The 15,400-nt window shown below is 39.8% G+C and overlaps 2 protein-coding genes across 4 annotated transcripts in view; both read left to right on the top strand.

Moving 5' to 3' along the window:
• hipk3b (homeodomain interacting protein kinase 3b) overlaps nt 1-4,971 on the top strand; it is a 61,358-nt gene extending 56,387 nt beyond the window's left edge. For both annotated transcript variants that reach the window (XM_084718334.1, XM_084718342.1), the window contains one exon: nt 87-4,971. In XM_084718334.1, the coding sequence (XP_084574460.1) occupies nt 87-557 (471 nt within the window). In that variant the 3' untranslated portion in view covers nt 558-4,971. The remainder of the gene's footprint in view (nt 1-86) is intronic.
• Nucleotides 4,972-6,529: 1,558 nt separating this feature from the next.
• kiaa1549lb (KIAA1549-like b) overlaps nt 6,530-15,400 on the top strand; it is an 88,702-nt gene continuing 79,831 nt past the window's right edge. Inside the window, exon 1 of one of the 2 annotated variants that reach the window (XM_084718324.1) lies at nt 6,530-7,190. In XM_084718324.1, coding sequence (XP_084574450.1) covers nt 6,953-7,190 — 238 coding nt within the window. In that variant the 5' untranslated portion in view covers nt 6,530-6,952. The remainder of the gene's footprint in view (nt 7,191-15,400) is intronic. The other variant, XM_084718318.1, reaches the window with a different exon arrangement.

Genomic DNA, 15,400 nt, shown 5'->3' with positions numbered 1-15,400 from the left:
GCAGCCTCTGGTGGCTCATAAAGACAAACTCCGTTTGAAAACAGTGAATCTGATCTGCAGGATGTTGTTCTTCTTCTTTCCTTCAGGTGCAGCATTTCGGTTCTTGCCATCAGGAATGGAATGGCAACTTTGCTCACCGGAGACCGCAGGCCTACATCCCTCCCACCATGCATGGGCACACGTTCACACTGTCCCACAGCAGCCCAAACCATACTACGGGCCCCCACCCCCACCTTGGGGGTCACCCGCACTCCCAACCCACCTTACTGTCCTACCCCCCGTCTGGTCCTCTGGTCACGGCTGCGCCTGTGGCCCACCTCCTGGCTTCCCCCGTAGCCTCCCGCCCTGTCCTCCAGCCCACCTACAGCATTTCTCACCCGGCAGGCATCGTGCATCAGGTCACAGTGGGCATCAACCCACGGCTGCTGCCCTCGCCCACCTTGCACCCGCAGGGCCAATTCAAGCCCCTGTTCCCCCCGCACTCCTACATTGCCTCGCCCGCCTACACCAGTTTCCCTCTCAGCCCCACCAAAATAAACCAGTACCCTTACATCTGAGCATGGCCGCCCGCGTACCCTTCATACCACCTGAGGGCTAAGTGACGGGGGCGAATTCTGTTGTAAACCACAAACAACATGGTTTTCATTTCCAAAAACCATGGCACAACCACAGAGAAAGCAAGCTATTTTTTGAATCATGTTGACTTGGGTGTAATTGAACTTCAAGCTTTAAAAAAAAAAGTTCCAATGGTGGAGATGATTTGGGCAAAAATTAAGAAGGAAATAATGTATGAATGATTGAATGAAAGAATGAATGAGTAGTTAAACTCACACTTAATGTGTTTTGCACATTTGATATATCTTTGCATTGGATCTTCTACGAATACTCCTCAAAACAGGTAAATAATTGGGGTGGTGTTGAATAGTTAGGACTTTGCACCCCTGATCCCAGCTATTTTTCTATATTGCCTTCTTACGTGTGCAAGACACATTCATATTTGTAAAGCCATCCCAGTCTCTAGCTCTAGATCGACAGATGCACATGTTGTCCACAGTGTATGTTGTACTGCGTTTGAAGTATTTGTACCTTTTCGGTGTCTTTTGGTGTTAGCAATGTCAAGTCAATTAACCGATTTAAATAGGGTTGTTCCTCACGCTGCATGTGGTCTTTGCATGAGCAAAAATGTAAACGGAAAGATGCATAGACGTTGCTCTTATTGTTCGTGTCACAAGACTCGCTGCATTGTATAACTGTCCCCAGCCATAGTGCCTTACATATTTGAGGTTGTTAATGTTACTACTTATATATGACTATATACATGAATATTAATGTACTGGACTGCAGCACTTGAAATTCCAATCAGTTGATGCATCCTATGTGTGAGTATATATATGCACATGTGTATATGTCCATGCATAGCCTGCATTGATGTGATGTATCGCGGATAGCGGTGCTTATTTTTTGGAGTCGGTGTATATTTCAGTGTGTAGTGAGTTACTTTTCTGTTCTCTCAAGAAGAACAGCATGCTTTGCTGTTGCGAATGCTTACTGTTTCATTAAAACTGTTTGGGTTTTTTTTCTTTTTTTCGTTCCCCCTCTCCCGAATGAACTAGTGTACAAAGTGCAAGTACTGAGTATTGCTTAATATTTGATAATCACTTTCTATTTAGTGAAACTCTTATTACGAACAGTATTTGTACTGTTTGATGAAACTGCAATACAATCTAAATAGTCGTTGATTATTTTTTTTCTTTTTTCGTCTTCGTATTTTTCATTTTTGAGTGTTTTCACTTTGTTTCTTAGATGTTTAGAAGTGTGGTGGGCATGGCTTTGATTAGGTAAGGAAAAAATGCAAATTAATTCACGGTATGGAATTTTCTAAGCCTGAGCAAACCATGCAGTATTTGATATACACACATATATGGACATATATTATAGAGCTAGACTATTTAGTACAGATGCTTGATAAGGTGTGAGTTAATTGTGTGCAATTCTCTCATTTATGCATGTGTGACAAAGTTAACTTTTTCCCTTTACATTATACCATTTGTTAAAGGCTTAAGGCTTATCGGTGTCAACTGCTTATTTTATACATTCCGTCAGGGAGGATATATACATATATATATATATATGATGGTAGTAGCACCAGTCTATATATATATATATGTAGATATGCTGTGTGTGCATTTTTTGTTCATTTTACTAGTTATGTGTGTAATTTTTTTGTCTTTTATTTTCAAATGAAGTTGCTTGTGCAGCACCAAAGACTGTAATTCATTTCCTGAGCAAGGTAGCTATATTCTGTTTGCATAGACCTCAGTTATACTGTAGTCGTAGTAGAATGGGGTTAAATTAAAACAAAACAAAAAAATTGTATTTAAAAAATGGCCGAGGTTTTGTCTAGCTTATTGGGCAATTAATAAGTCGTATCATTTCTTCTTGAATGTATCATAGATAAGCTGCTATATGATGATTGCCACTTCAATAGCTGTGAAATTAGGTGATTTCTCTGAGTTTAAACCTAGCGTTGCTATTTTTGTATAGGTCCCTAATTATCTGAAATAGAAGTGGTTTTGATTTTCGTGTTTTGCGTTCATATTTGGAGTGTCATTGTAACTACTGTATTGCTGATGATGAACATTAGTTGCATTCGTTGTTTCTCGGGGTGTGTGTTTTTGCATCAGTATTTTATCCTTATTAACCTTTCGGGCTCATCACTGCATATAAAATGATGTATCGATGTAACTTAATTTTTTGTATGTTTTCATATTGACGTTTTGTACACATCTAAAGCTGTAGCTTGCAGGATTGATTTAACTTTTTCATTGTACGTATACTACCAGTACTCTTTGGTGTGTTACAGGAGCACTGTGAGATGCCAGAAACAAAACAAAACAAAAAAAATCCAATGAAAAGCTTCAGTAATGTTTCCACCAGTTAACACAGAAACACACTCGCCACTAAGCACTCATACAGGTAGTTAGGCTTGTAAGGGTTTGGGGTGATTAGACCATGTGTCCAAAAAGTACATTTTAAGATGTTTCTGTTCCAAAAGATAATGTTTTACAACTTGTTTTACTGTTTAAATTGATTTGAACGAATATTTATTGCAACCTTTTAACTGTTCAATGTTATATCTGGCTAGAATATCACAGTTTCACAATATGATATTCTGAACTGCCTTGTGTTTGGATCGCTCTCCCCTTTATGAGTGTCTCATATCAAAAACGGTGTTCTGTCAGTGCAAAACTGTGGCCATTGTTGCGTGTTCCTTACTGAAATTGAGACAGTGTGAGCAGCACTGCGTATGTGCCTTGAGATTCAGAAAGTGAGAGTTCAAGATGGTGATTTCCTCACCGCGTGTTTGAGGAGGAAGGCATAGAATCCAACAACAGTCCATCATCTGTATTGAGTAGACAGTCTTTAAACGGCCACACAAGAAAAAAAAACACAAATAGGACTTTATCAGTGTCATTCCAGGGACTTGTACTCCTCTGATCGGCTCATAGACACGTCAGAGGACATGTACATGGTGGTGGTGCTCCAGTTAGCCGCCACCAAATCCTCTCTGTGAAAACACACCAATAAACACACACACACACACATGCACACATACACTTTGAATGATATGACACTCTTTGGATAGTCACTCTGGCTGAACAGCAGATGCAATACTTTACATTGTGCGGTCATTGCACCACCAAGTGTTCTTAGATAATCTCCATGCTTTACATAACCTTGCATGTACACCTAAGTTGCTTCACTTTGTCTGCCTAGAAGCTGTCGGCTCAGAGCAGCTTTTCCATCGCGCAAATGTAAACGGCTGAGCGGCGGGTAACCAGAGCACACTGGCCTTTTTAAAATCAGAGGTGCCAGGGATTAATCTATCTGGATGTTTATTCTGTGTTTTTCTGCTCTGTCAAGGAGATTATTGTAGTTTCTCTGCACAGTAAGTCAGTCATGAGTGCAATACTCCACATTTAAACACTGACATTGATATGGTTGTATGTTTTTTGATAGCTTTTTATTTGTACGCTTTACTGATCATACTCCAGTATCATTTTTGGGAAAGAAGGCTTATGTTGACAAGGCATGCACTTGGCAGATTAGTGCTTGAAATAGTTCCCCAATAATAAGCATGTGACATGTAATCTGTGTTTTGATTCCTCCAAAGGTATTCACCAGCAATGCGCCTGCATAAACTCTCCCAAACTTGTTAGTAAAAGAATGGATGCAAGAGGAGAGAAATCTTAAAACTGTTTTTAATTTTTCCACATGATCGACACCTTGGTTTATGGGTTGTTGTTTTTTTCTTTTTGAGGATTCATGTAACATTTAACAGATAAAACAGTCGTTTGTAAAATTACTTCTATTAAAGTTCTGACTTTGATATCAGAAAAAAAAATCCTCTGCTGCGGTATTATCCTTTAGAGATGTTAATTCAGGGTCTGTATTAGTCTAAATGTGCTACTGTGTAACTCTTTGATTTGATAAGGTTTGTTTTACTCGAGCTCTTATTTTCAGTTTTCTGGTGATCTGTATCAATTTCAGAGTTAATTCACACTGCAAGTTATGGAATCATCTGTTTAGATTGCTCATCAAATAGACTTGATTATGAAATCTGAACTGTTACTGTTTTAATACCTGTAGATTTTTTGTGGCTTTGTTTTTTCGTTTTTGTTTCATTTGCTTTTTTTATTTTGTGCTACACTAGTTTGCCATGTAGCAATTGCACTGTGCAATATTTACAGTATGAGGACTGGGAAAACTAACTCTATGGATGTGATGTCTATTTACAGTTTGCGATAGTGTTTCCTCTCTAGTTCTCAGTGATTTAGGTGTGACCAAGCCTTCTCTACTTTGTCACATTAAGCGGGTTTTCCAGGTGACTCTTTTGGTGAGTGTCAAAATAAGACTTTATGGTGTATTATTGTTAAGATTCACTTTGAATTAAAAAAATCTATTGATGCAGCTCTGTTCGTCTAGGTCTGTTTTCTTCCATCATGTTATCCATTTAGTTGCTTTTCTTGTATTGAACACATCAACAACAAATCAAACTGATAATATTACAGCTTGTTCATCATGTTCTCAAACCGTGCTGGGCAGTAACTCTGGCTCAACATACTCCAGTGGTTTTTTAGACTTTTAATAATAAGAGAAGGTCTGCAACCAATGATTCTTTTTATTATTGTTCCATTCTTTTGTCCACAAAATATCAGGAAATTCTAACTTTTGAAAACTTAAAGATGTTAAATTTTACATGATATTATCCTGAGAAGTGCTGCAGTATGTTTGTTTCATAAAATGTTTAAAGGATTAATTGATTACTTATAGTTATGGATTAGTTTTCTGTCACTCAAACATGGATTCTTTGACTAGGCATTACTGCTGTACAAACTGTGGCATATTTCCATTATGACTGTTGATGAAAATCCTGTGGAAGGCTCAAAAGCTCCAGTACAGCTATAAATAGCACTTGTGTTAAGATTGTTTTCTCAACTGAGTAATACTGATGAGCATTTAACTGTTCACCGTGGAGTCCATGTAAAACAAACAAGCAAAAATATTGATAGTAATAAGTAAATTATACCATTATTGTTTTAAATATCATAAATTATACAACAAAAGTCAAGATTGTTTTCAATAAAGATTCTTTGTTGTGAAATTGTGTCACATGCTTTCTCTGTCTATAAATGACCTTGGAGCCAATTAATTCTCAAACAGTGGTCCCTGATCAGGGTTTCTGCAAAGTTTCAAGAGTTTTCAGATTCATTCATTTTAATTATCAGAATATAACTTAATTTTTTCTTGTTTTACATTTAATTTTCAAAAGGCTTCTTTATAGCCTGCATTTATTTTATCCTTAGACTTCAGACAGTCAGTAGTTATTTTCAGAAACTATTTCCTTTCCTCAAACATTTTTATCCATTATCATTATTCATAATTAAAGTGTCAAGCTAGGCATATTATAGTTTATGTCTTTTTTTTATATTTTCTATTATTTATATTTGTTTATGTTTTATATATTTTATTGTGTATTATTTAAAATAATCAAAATCTCTGTTTTTTATATTTGCACGAAACCCCCCCCACACACACAACCCAAAGGATCCTTGGCTGAGAAAAACTGGCAACCTCTCTTAAAATGCAAAACCCGGGGGTCTTCATCTTCTCTCATTATCTGCAGAGTTAATTAGTGTTTTCCTGGGTATGTGCTGACACCTAGTGGAGGTGAACAGGTACAACAGCCGTCGTTGCATCTAAACAGTTTGATATTCAGGCAGCAATTACTGTAATAATCGATCAGGACAGACTGTACGTATTTGTTAATGAAGGTAACGAAAAAACTATAAAAATAGAAAAACTATAACATAACCCTTTTGAATTTTAATTCAGGGTATACATGAACAAGACTGAAATGGACTCTTGTTCATGTTAAGTTCAGGGTGCTTTGATTCCCCCAGCAGAGGTCGTCCTACAAGCTGCAGCTCGCTTTGACTTCTTCCAGACAATTAACAGCAGAGTCGCTAATTTGCGCACTTTGACCATGAGGGGTTTTACACTTCAAATCCACCACCTCCAGCGTCCACATCCTTAACATTTGCGGCCGGACGAGCACACCTGGGTGTGAGTCACCCATCAGGAGGAGCAGCTCCGTCAGTTCACATGTCAAACCTTTGGCACGGTGCGCACGCCGCCCTGCGCCACACGGTGCTGATGGGTGGACCGAGCGCAGCGGAGCGATAGGGCGCATTTCTTAATTTCCCTTCAACACCGCTTCAACCCCCCCTCCACCACCTCCAACCCCCTCCCTCCACCACCACCACCCTCCAGCCCTGGACACACGACGACGAGACCGCGGGACCCGGCTGTGTTTCCCGTTCACACACACGAGGATTGATCCAATGTATTATTTACGACCGAAACTTCAGCAACTTGTCCACTGGATGATATGGCTCCCGGTGTGAGGAGTGGGCGGACAGGTCACCCCGAACTGGTGGTAGTGGGAGCCGGAGGAGGCGGAGAGGAACCCGGTGGTGGTGGGTGCTCGCCGCGGAGGACGGATGCCGGAGGAGAGGGGAGGTGTTTGAGGACCAGGTGGCGAGCCGGAGCAGCGGGGATGCTCGCAAACTGTCTGCTGTCTGTGGGAATGCTTTCACTTATTGTCCGGTGCGCTTTGGCCGCAGAGGGTAAGAAAACAGCCGAGGAAACACACACACACACTGCTGCTGCTGATGTGTTGCATTAACCTGTCTGTCACATCCAGGCTGCACTGTGACATCCAGCATATCGGCTGGAAAACGAATCTTTTGTCTCAGACAGGCGGCGTTTTGTAATCCGCACATTTATTGCTGCTGGGTGCATGATTCACAGTCTGTGCTTGGCTCGCTATATCATTTTTAGGCAAGAAAAACTTAACCATGTGTGGTCCAGGCACCTAAAAGCTCTTTATGACATGAACAAGGCTGTTTTTGCACTGGAATTTGCGCAGTCAGGAAACATGTCCAAGCGGCTATTATTGAGGATGACATGATATGTTGCTGCTGCGCAGGGTTTTGCTTTATGTGATGTAACTCTTCCCTCACCTACTAATCTTTCCACCTGAGCCCGAGGCATACACTCTTTTGTCTCTCTGAATCGTCAGATTGCACAGCACAGATCTTTTCTCCTCTGCAGCTGCTGGACTCATTATTACGAGCTCAACTTTGTCCCCCATCATGTCAACTTCGCTGCTCCTTTGTTCCATTTCATTTTTCAGGTTGCATTTCCACGGCAGAGGTTATTAAACGTTTCCATTGTCTGCGGATGAGCTTCAGGGAGTTATTGTGGGGATGCAGTGCAGTCACAGGACAGTCAGTGTTTCAGAGCATCTGGGTCAGCACTAATGACACACATACTGTAGCCCACTGTAGGTCTGTCTGTCTGTCTCTGGCGGCTGCATGAGAGGCAGCTGGGGTAAGGCTGGCCGACATAGCTGCCCTTCAAACCATAAAGAAAATTCCTGACTGCTGAAGACAGTTTGGTCTCTGCTTGTGTGCACTGATTTGGCTTTCTGAGATGCTCCGGTTTGACCCCAAATGGAAACAGAACAAAAACGAGATGTTCTGTTAAGTGTGTGTATCCATTTCCTCTCTCCAGTGTGCAAACTGTGATGTGGTGGCTATAGTCTCACCTCTGCTGATGCACTGCTACAGTAGCAGAGTCTCCTCCTTCTCCTCCCTCCCACCTCCACCTCCTCCTTCTCACAGTCAGCACATCCATTCTTAAACACATGAGCCCAGCAGCAGCAGCAGCACCTGAGCCATACAGTACATACTGGGTGAAAGAGGGCATACTTCAAGTGTTGTGTCAAGAAACTGTGCACCTTTACGGCAGTCTTTTGTGTAGATATGAGAACCGGTTTGCTGAGAATGAATATTGGATTAGTGGTCATTGACAGTGGTTGACAGTCTTTACAATATATGACTGAGTTGCACCAGCAAAGATTGATTTAAAGCTACTACAAAGAGTTTTTAACTGGTTATTAAACTGTGTCGATTCAATACTGATGGATCTATATAACCTACATAAGTAAATGTAATCATCAGCAAGAAGATCACCTATTTCTATAGAGTTATTCTTGATGCCTGCCACCGGGTCAGATACTCAGTGAAATCAGATGAAATGAGCCTGTTTACATTTTCCCAGGCAGAGTTGTAGTGTTGTAGTGTTAGCAAGTTAAAAAGAAGCAGGAGGAGATTCCTATTTATTTAATTTTATTTTTGACATTATATTTTGTGGTAATTGCAACGTGAAAACAGAAGGTTTTGTCCACAGTGACCTACAAAATCAACAAAAGGTTCCCTCTAGTAGCTTAAATGTAAGATTAGTTTTAATCAAAGTTTAGCTAAACTAGGTTTAAAATTCGTAAATCTTGATTTAAAACAATTTAAAACTAATCTCTGTTTAGTAAATCCAAGTTTATTGATGTAAACAGAAATTAAATAGTTTTATCAACATGGAATTGTGTGATTACCCAAATTAAAATAACTGAATACTAAATTTGACTGCTGCTGGGACCTCGTAAGTGCAAAAGACGAGGGGAAATTGTTAATTTTTTGCTGGTCTGTGTACTCCTGAAAAAAACATTGTATTGTTTGCTAGCTAGTTAAAAAGTGTTTAAAAAGTTATATAAAGAGGTGAAGTCACACACTTTCTGGTGCTCCATGGGACCTAACTTTGGAGAAAAGATGAATGGTAGTCAATGCCAAGAGGCAACACATTTTTTTTTATCTTGTTTGATTTGTTCACATGTGATGTTTGTAAATTTATAACATAGTTTTATGGCATGAAAAAAATCACAATTTGTGGCAGATCCTTGCTTGTGTTGTATCAGCTCACAGATGTACGGACGCTTCAGATAAAAGTGTCTGCTAAATGAAATTATAATTGTAAAATTGTTGAAATGAAAACACAAGTTACTGTAGCTTCAGCAGCTAACATGAGCTTTTGGAGGGAGACAATTATGATGTCACTTTGGGTGTGTAGTCTTCCTAATTACGTATCTTATGACAAATGGCAGCTTTGTTGACTTGTAAATTTATCTTTTAAATTGACAAACATCATATTTGTGATTTGTGGCACATATCAAGGAGGAAAAAAATAATTTGTTTGTTTCCACTGACTACAGTTCATATTTTTTCTGAATTTAGGTCACATGGTGGTCATGGTGGTGTAATGTTGCCTCTCTATTGTTTTCTAGCAAGCTAAACAGTCAGTTAGCCTAGTTAGCCTACTTAAGATGGCTCAGCATTATTTTGCTCAATCCATCTAAAAAAGGACAGCTATTTTCAAAGATAAATCTCTTCAAGTGTAAGTTTAAAGTTAATAGTGAATCACTGTTTTAACTGGAATTAATAGTTTATGTGCAACAGAATTAAATTAAATCATGGTTTAAAATAAAAACTAAACAGTGTTTAGTAAAGAGAGGTTTAAAATGTAATCTTTCATATTCCTTAAGATAGTTTAAAAGTTGCAATGTCAATTAAAGTTAAACCATGATTTAGTCAGCTTTAAAAATGAATCCTTGTCAGTGCAACCAATGTGTGCTGTCTTTTAGTCATGTGACTGGTTTGAAAAATGGAGGATTTACTCTATTTTGCAAACGCACAGGTTCATTACACACCAGACAGCAACAACATCCACAACGTTCACATGACGAATCATTATGTAAAGCTCCACAAATTCAAGAAGACACAACATTTACATAATAGAAACGTCCTATTATTTCTCCGTCTTAGCTGGCTGCCATGTATTTTCTATAAATCTCACCAAAACAAACACTTCCTCATTAAAGAGCGAACCCATCATATTACCTCCAAGACAACCAAAACAAATCAGGGCTCTTACATTTTTTTTTTTGTAACAGATGATTCTTAAAGTCACTGTACACAGTAAAACTGTAAATGATTCAATAGTTGCCTTTTATTCCAATTGTAACTAAGCTTTGGCTCAAGTGTACATTCCTCCTGCTTTATATTTCTTCCCAGATTCATTAAAATGCAGTCTGGCATCGACTTTCAATGTCATGTTGGCTGCCCCTGCACGGTGGCTGAACTACTAACCACTACAGCTAGACTGAGAAATGGGTCAGGCCATTGGAATGCTGTGATTTGAGCTTCTTAAATGTGATTATTTTCTAGTTTCTTTACTCCTCTATGACAGTAAACTGAATATCTTTGGACAAAACAAGACATTTGAGGGCATCATCTTAGACTCTGGGAAACAAAGTGATCCACACTTTCACCTTTTTTCAAAGATTTTATAGACCAAACAACTAATTGAGAAAATAATAAACCGTTTAATCGTTGATCAAAATAATTGTTAGTTGTAGCCCTAGTCTTTATCACGTATACGTTGGCCAATAAGTAACAAAACATTGCGGCGCAGAAATGCCAAACTAGTTTTGAGGTCATTGGGAATTTAGTGTCACCACTACAGTTCGTCCACCAGTGAGCACTGACATGTTGATTTTTAAACTGTAAAATGTCCCGCTCAGTACGCATCTTTCTCACAATCCTTCATAAAAGAAAACAGATCTAATGGATGGTATCGAGATTGTTTGTAGTAAGAAAAAAATGCAGTCAACCAATGGAATCCAGTGTCAGGCACGCCATACTGCTGAGGTTGTGTGTATGTGTGTGCAGGTGTGTGTGTGTAGGGTTTACTGAATGAAAACCATCCTCAATCGCCGTGAGCTGGTAATATCCTGACTCACCGCTTCCTCCCATGTGGAATCAGTACACCATGTGGTTTCTATGGGAACACCAATTTTTGCCCAACGATAACCATTTCCCCCTTAAACCCTTCGTCAGTCAGCGGAGCAGAGGCCGGTGCAGGGTGCAGGGTGCAGCGTGGGTATCCTGATTAATGTGGCTGCAAAGACGAAGCTTTTTCATGCAGTTAGATTGATCTTTAATTAACTGGCAGGATCTCTTGTCTGGTTTATTGCTTTCTTATTAGCGCAGCTGGTGAAATTTTGCTCAGCAGCAGCTCCAGGACACGCAGAAGAGCGAGCTAAGCAAAGGCATCTTTGGCCCTTCTTCCACAGTCAGATGACCTCCCTTTGACGTCAGCTCTGTTTACTCCGACTACCACGAGCAGCTCGTTGCTTACGAGCGCTGACAGCTTGGTTTTGACAGGGGTTAACCTCACAGACCTCCTGCTGTATGAGATGTTATCCCTGAGCTCTTGCCAGTCATCACTTTCTGCTTAGGAAGTCATTGAAAGGAGACATGACAGTAAGATTCAGAGCCATTTCCTATTTGCGATGCAGCCTTTTACCCGTAAAGTGACTGTTAACTTGTGCGGCAATTGACCGGGGAGCTGCACATCACAACACTCTCTCTGTCTGTGGATTCTCTTGTTTTGTTGGGTTCAGTATCTTGCAGATTTTTTTCCCTCTGTCTGGATTAGCATATTCATTGTTGCCACAATGGTTAATGTTAAAATGACTTCCAGGAATTGGGTTTTAAAAACAGCAACCATGACTCACCCCTGGTCTGATGACCTGTCTGCCAGAGCACACAGAGGGCATGATTCTCCTGTTTATTTCCCTCGTTTCACCTCATTGCAGTAATTTCAAGTACAACAGTTAATTGTTGTGTGTAAGCATGTCAGGAGGGGTTAAAGGGTAACTTCAGTATTTTTCAACCAGGACACTATTTGCCCATGTTTTTGTGTCTAATGGGGACAACAATTTTTGAAATTGGTCCAGTGTTTTAGGGAGAGTGCTGCAGCCAGCAGAAGCGAATCTGAGCCATAACGTAATCCCAATGGGTAACTGCACACCATCACATTACATCCACTAAAAGTGCTCGTTTTATGTGCCGACAGGCTCAGATTGTTATTATGTGTATGACAACATTAGGAAAAGATCCCTAGAGACAAACCTTTTATGAAGAGTAAGACAGAGGAAGACCAGAAACAGCTCTCCCAAACTAAACCAGACCTTTTTGCAAAACCGTAATTTTAACATTGTCATCTTTATTTTCATACAAACTCCACAGAAACAGAATAAAACTCCCCCAAAACATCTTAGCTTAGTTGTTTGGTCAAAATAAACCCTTTATTCATGGTGTTAGAATATCAGGAGAGGACTGAGAGGGAGTTCAAACATTAGATAAGCAGTGGGGAGAAACGGTGTGTGCAGCCAGAATATTTTCACATCTAACTTGTGAATAAAGGATTTATTTTGACCAAACAACCATAGTGGGTGATGTTTAATTGAAAGATGAAACCAGATGTTTTCGGTGAGTTTCATTTTGATGATCTTAAAATGACAGTTTTGTGTCTGGTTCGTATGGTGACTTGACAGAAACAAAATAAAACTCAACAAAAATCACAATCAAAACTCTGGTTGTTTGGTTGAAATAAAACCTTTATTCTCAGAGGAAGATGTGAAAACAGTGTTTCTCCCCACTGCTTCTCTGATGCATTGCCCTCTCCTCCCTGATATTTTCCACAATGCAGTGAATAAGGTTTATTAGGGCTGAACAGTTAACCGAAATTTTATTAAAATCACAATATGGCCGAGTGCAATTTTCAAATCACAGGAGGCGCAATATGTAAACAAAATGTGTATCAAAATACCATTTTAACTTCGATATGGTCGTGCTGCAGAGATGTCCTGACCTGCATGTCACATTCTTGAATTTCTCAATGAAAATAAGAATAATATTGCAAAAAATATTTTTAAAAATTATTATTCCCTCAATCATATCGCAACTGCAGAATCACTTAAAGTAATCACAATTAGATAGTTTTTCAAAATAGTTTAGCCGTTCACATTATTTTGAACAAACCAGAGCTGGTGATTGTTTGCACAGTGGAAAGATGAGCTAAGATGTTTTTTGGTGAGATTTATTCTGTTTCTGTTGAGTTTGAATGACGATGGTGAGGACGATGTTAAAATTACAGTTTTGCAAAGGGAGTCTGTTAGTTTGGTGGGAGCAATTAAACTGCTGGTTTTAAAAAACATATTGCTCTTTAAGAAGGTCTCTGTCTGTAGCACCTATTTTCATACTGTTGTCAGACACTTATAATAACAATCTCAGCCTGTCAGTGAGAAAAACAAGCACTTTTAGTATATGTACTTGAAGGGATTATGTTGTAGCTTAGTTTTGCTTCTGCTGGCTGCAGCACTCTCCCTCAAAAACTCTCCATAAGGCACTTAGTAACAAAAAACTGGGAAAATCGGCTCCAGCTTGAAAAATACCTAAGTTACACTGTGTGTGTGTGTGTGTGTGTGTGTGTGTGTCTGCAGTCATGATCGATGATTCCTCCTTAGGTGGAGCTTCAGCTGTTCATCTGTGAGCCTTTCATTTGATTTTCAGTCCATTGTAATGCAAACATTTGTCTTAGGGAACAGGCAGATATCAAATTGAAAAGTCAATTTACAAAACCAGTGATTTTTCTTATTTAAAAAAAAAATCATTGTTTATATTCCACTCACAGATCTCCATCTGTTATCTTTTCCATGTTCTTCCGATGTTTTGACAAAGAGACTGTGTGAGATCTGTTCAACATGCAAGAACTTGAGTGCCAGAAATGAAAACGCTAAAAGGGCAGAAACAGAGTGTTATGAAGAAATTAAAAATATATTTGTTTTGGCAATCATTCTGAGAATAAAAGAACACTCATTGTTATCCATCTCCGCCTATGATTCACTCACAGGGCTCTTTATATCTGTCACGTCTTAAAGAAAGTCAAAAGGTTTGGAGTCTTTTCTCCTCCACCGTTGTAAACAAAGCAGGCAGCACTGCTACAACACATAGATGTGATGATAAGAAAGACAAACAGGCTTCTAATTAGTATCTTGGACCATCTGCCTCACATTATCCCCTGTACAGTCCAGTGCAATCAGGGAATATTGTGTTTGTGTATTTCCCTCCAGTATCTCTCTGTACCTTTGAGTCTCTCTGTTCTTTCGTCCGTCTCACTGTGTTTTGGCGGTTTGGTGCAGGTTGATGGCAGACAAAGACTTGGCTCTGCTGCTGCTGCTGCTTGAGGAAGGACAGCAGGCTGCCTGATTTATTGGGACACACTGTATAATACACCACGCTGCCCTGCACAAGGCCACTGTTCATCACACCGCATCACACGGGACCACCGCACAAGACAGCATGAGAAAGGCCTGATTCTCTGGGAGATCGAGGAACGTCTGACTCCATCCTCAAATTTAGCTGACCGAGCTAACCAAGTTGAGTTAGAACCAGAACCCAAGATATAGAACCAAGAACCCTCTTTTATAAGGATGATTAAGGCGAGGCTTGGACTAATCGCTAAACAAAGATCTGCATTTGAATGTAGAATCTATAGACAAGATTTTGGTGTTTGAAGCGTTGTGGTTTCCTTTTATAGTCTGAGTAGTGTTGACCAATCACATTTGAGTGGGCTTTGGTTGGCAGAACACATTGGCCACAATGCAGTCTTAAAACCCATCTGTTCTTGTCTGATGATGATTTAGCTTTTTACTGTCTGTCTGAAAAATTGATCTTCTTCCATGTGCAGATAGATGTTTATTGTAGGGCTGTCCTGAATAGCTTTTGTCGGCTTAGAGGCATCGACAGCAATTATTAATTTCTTTTTTATTGAACTTTGCTACGACTGGGATGCCTCCTTGGTGTCGCTTGTACTGCCAGTATTTCGTCGGCCTATCAGAGAGGCGGTGGTCTAAGAGATGATGGAGGCAATAGGGGAGAACATGTTCGGTACAGTGTGTTCAGCACATGTTGAAGCTGCTGCTGCGGTGCTTGCTGTCTTATCAGTGAGACAGGCAGAGAGAGAAAAGCAGGCATGCAGCACAAGGACCCTGCAGCAACTTCAGCGTAAGCTTGACCCAGACACTAGCTGCATGAGT

Source organism: Lutjanus erythropterus, chromosome 1 (assembly GCF_056507025.1).
Source record: "Lutjanus erythropterus isolate fLutEry1 chromosome 1, fLutEry1.hap2, whole genome shotgun sequence".
NCBI classification, from domain to species: domain Eukaryota; kingdom Metazoa; phylum Chordata; class Actinopteri; order Lutjaniformes; family Lutjanidae; genus Lutjanus; species Lutjanus erythropterus.
Note: the sequence above shows the minus strand (reverse complement) of the source record. Positions and strands in the feature narration are given on the sequence as shown.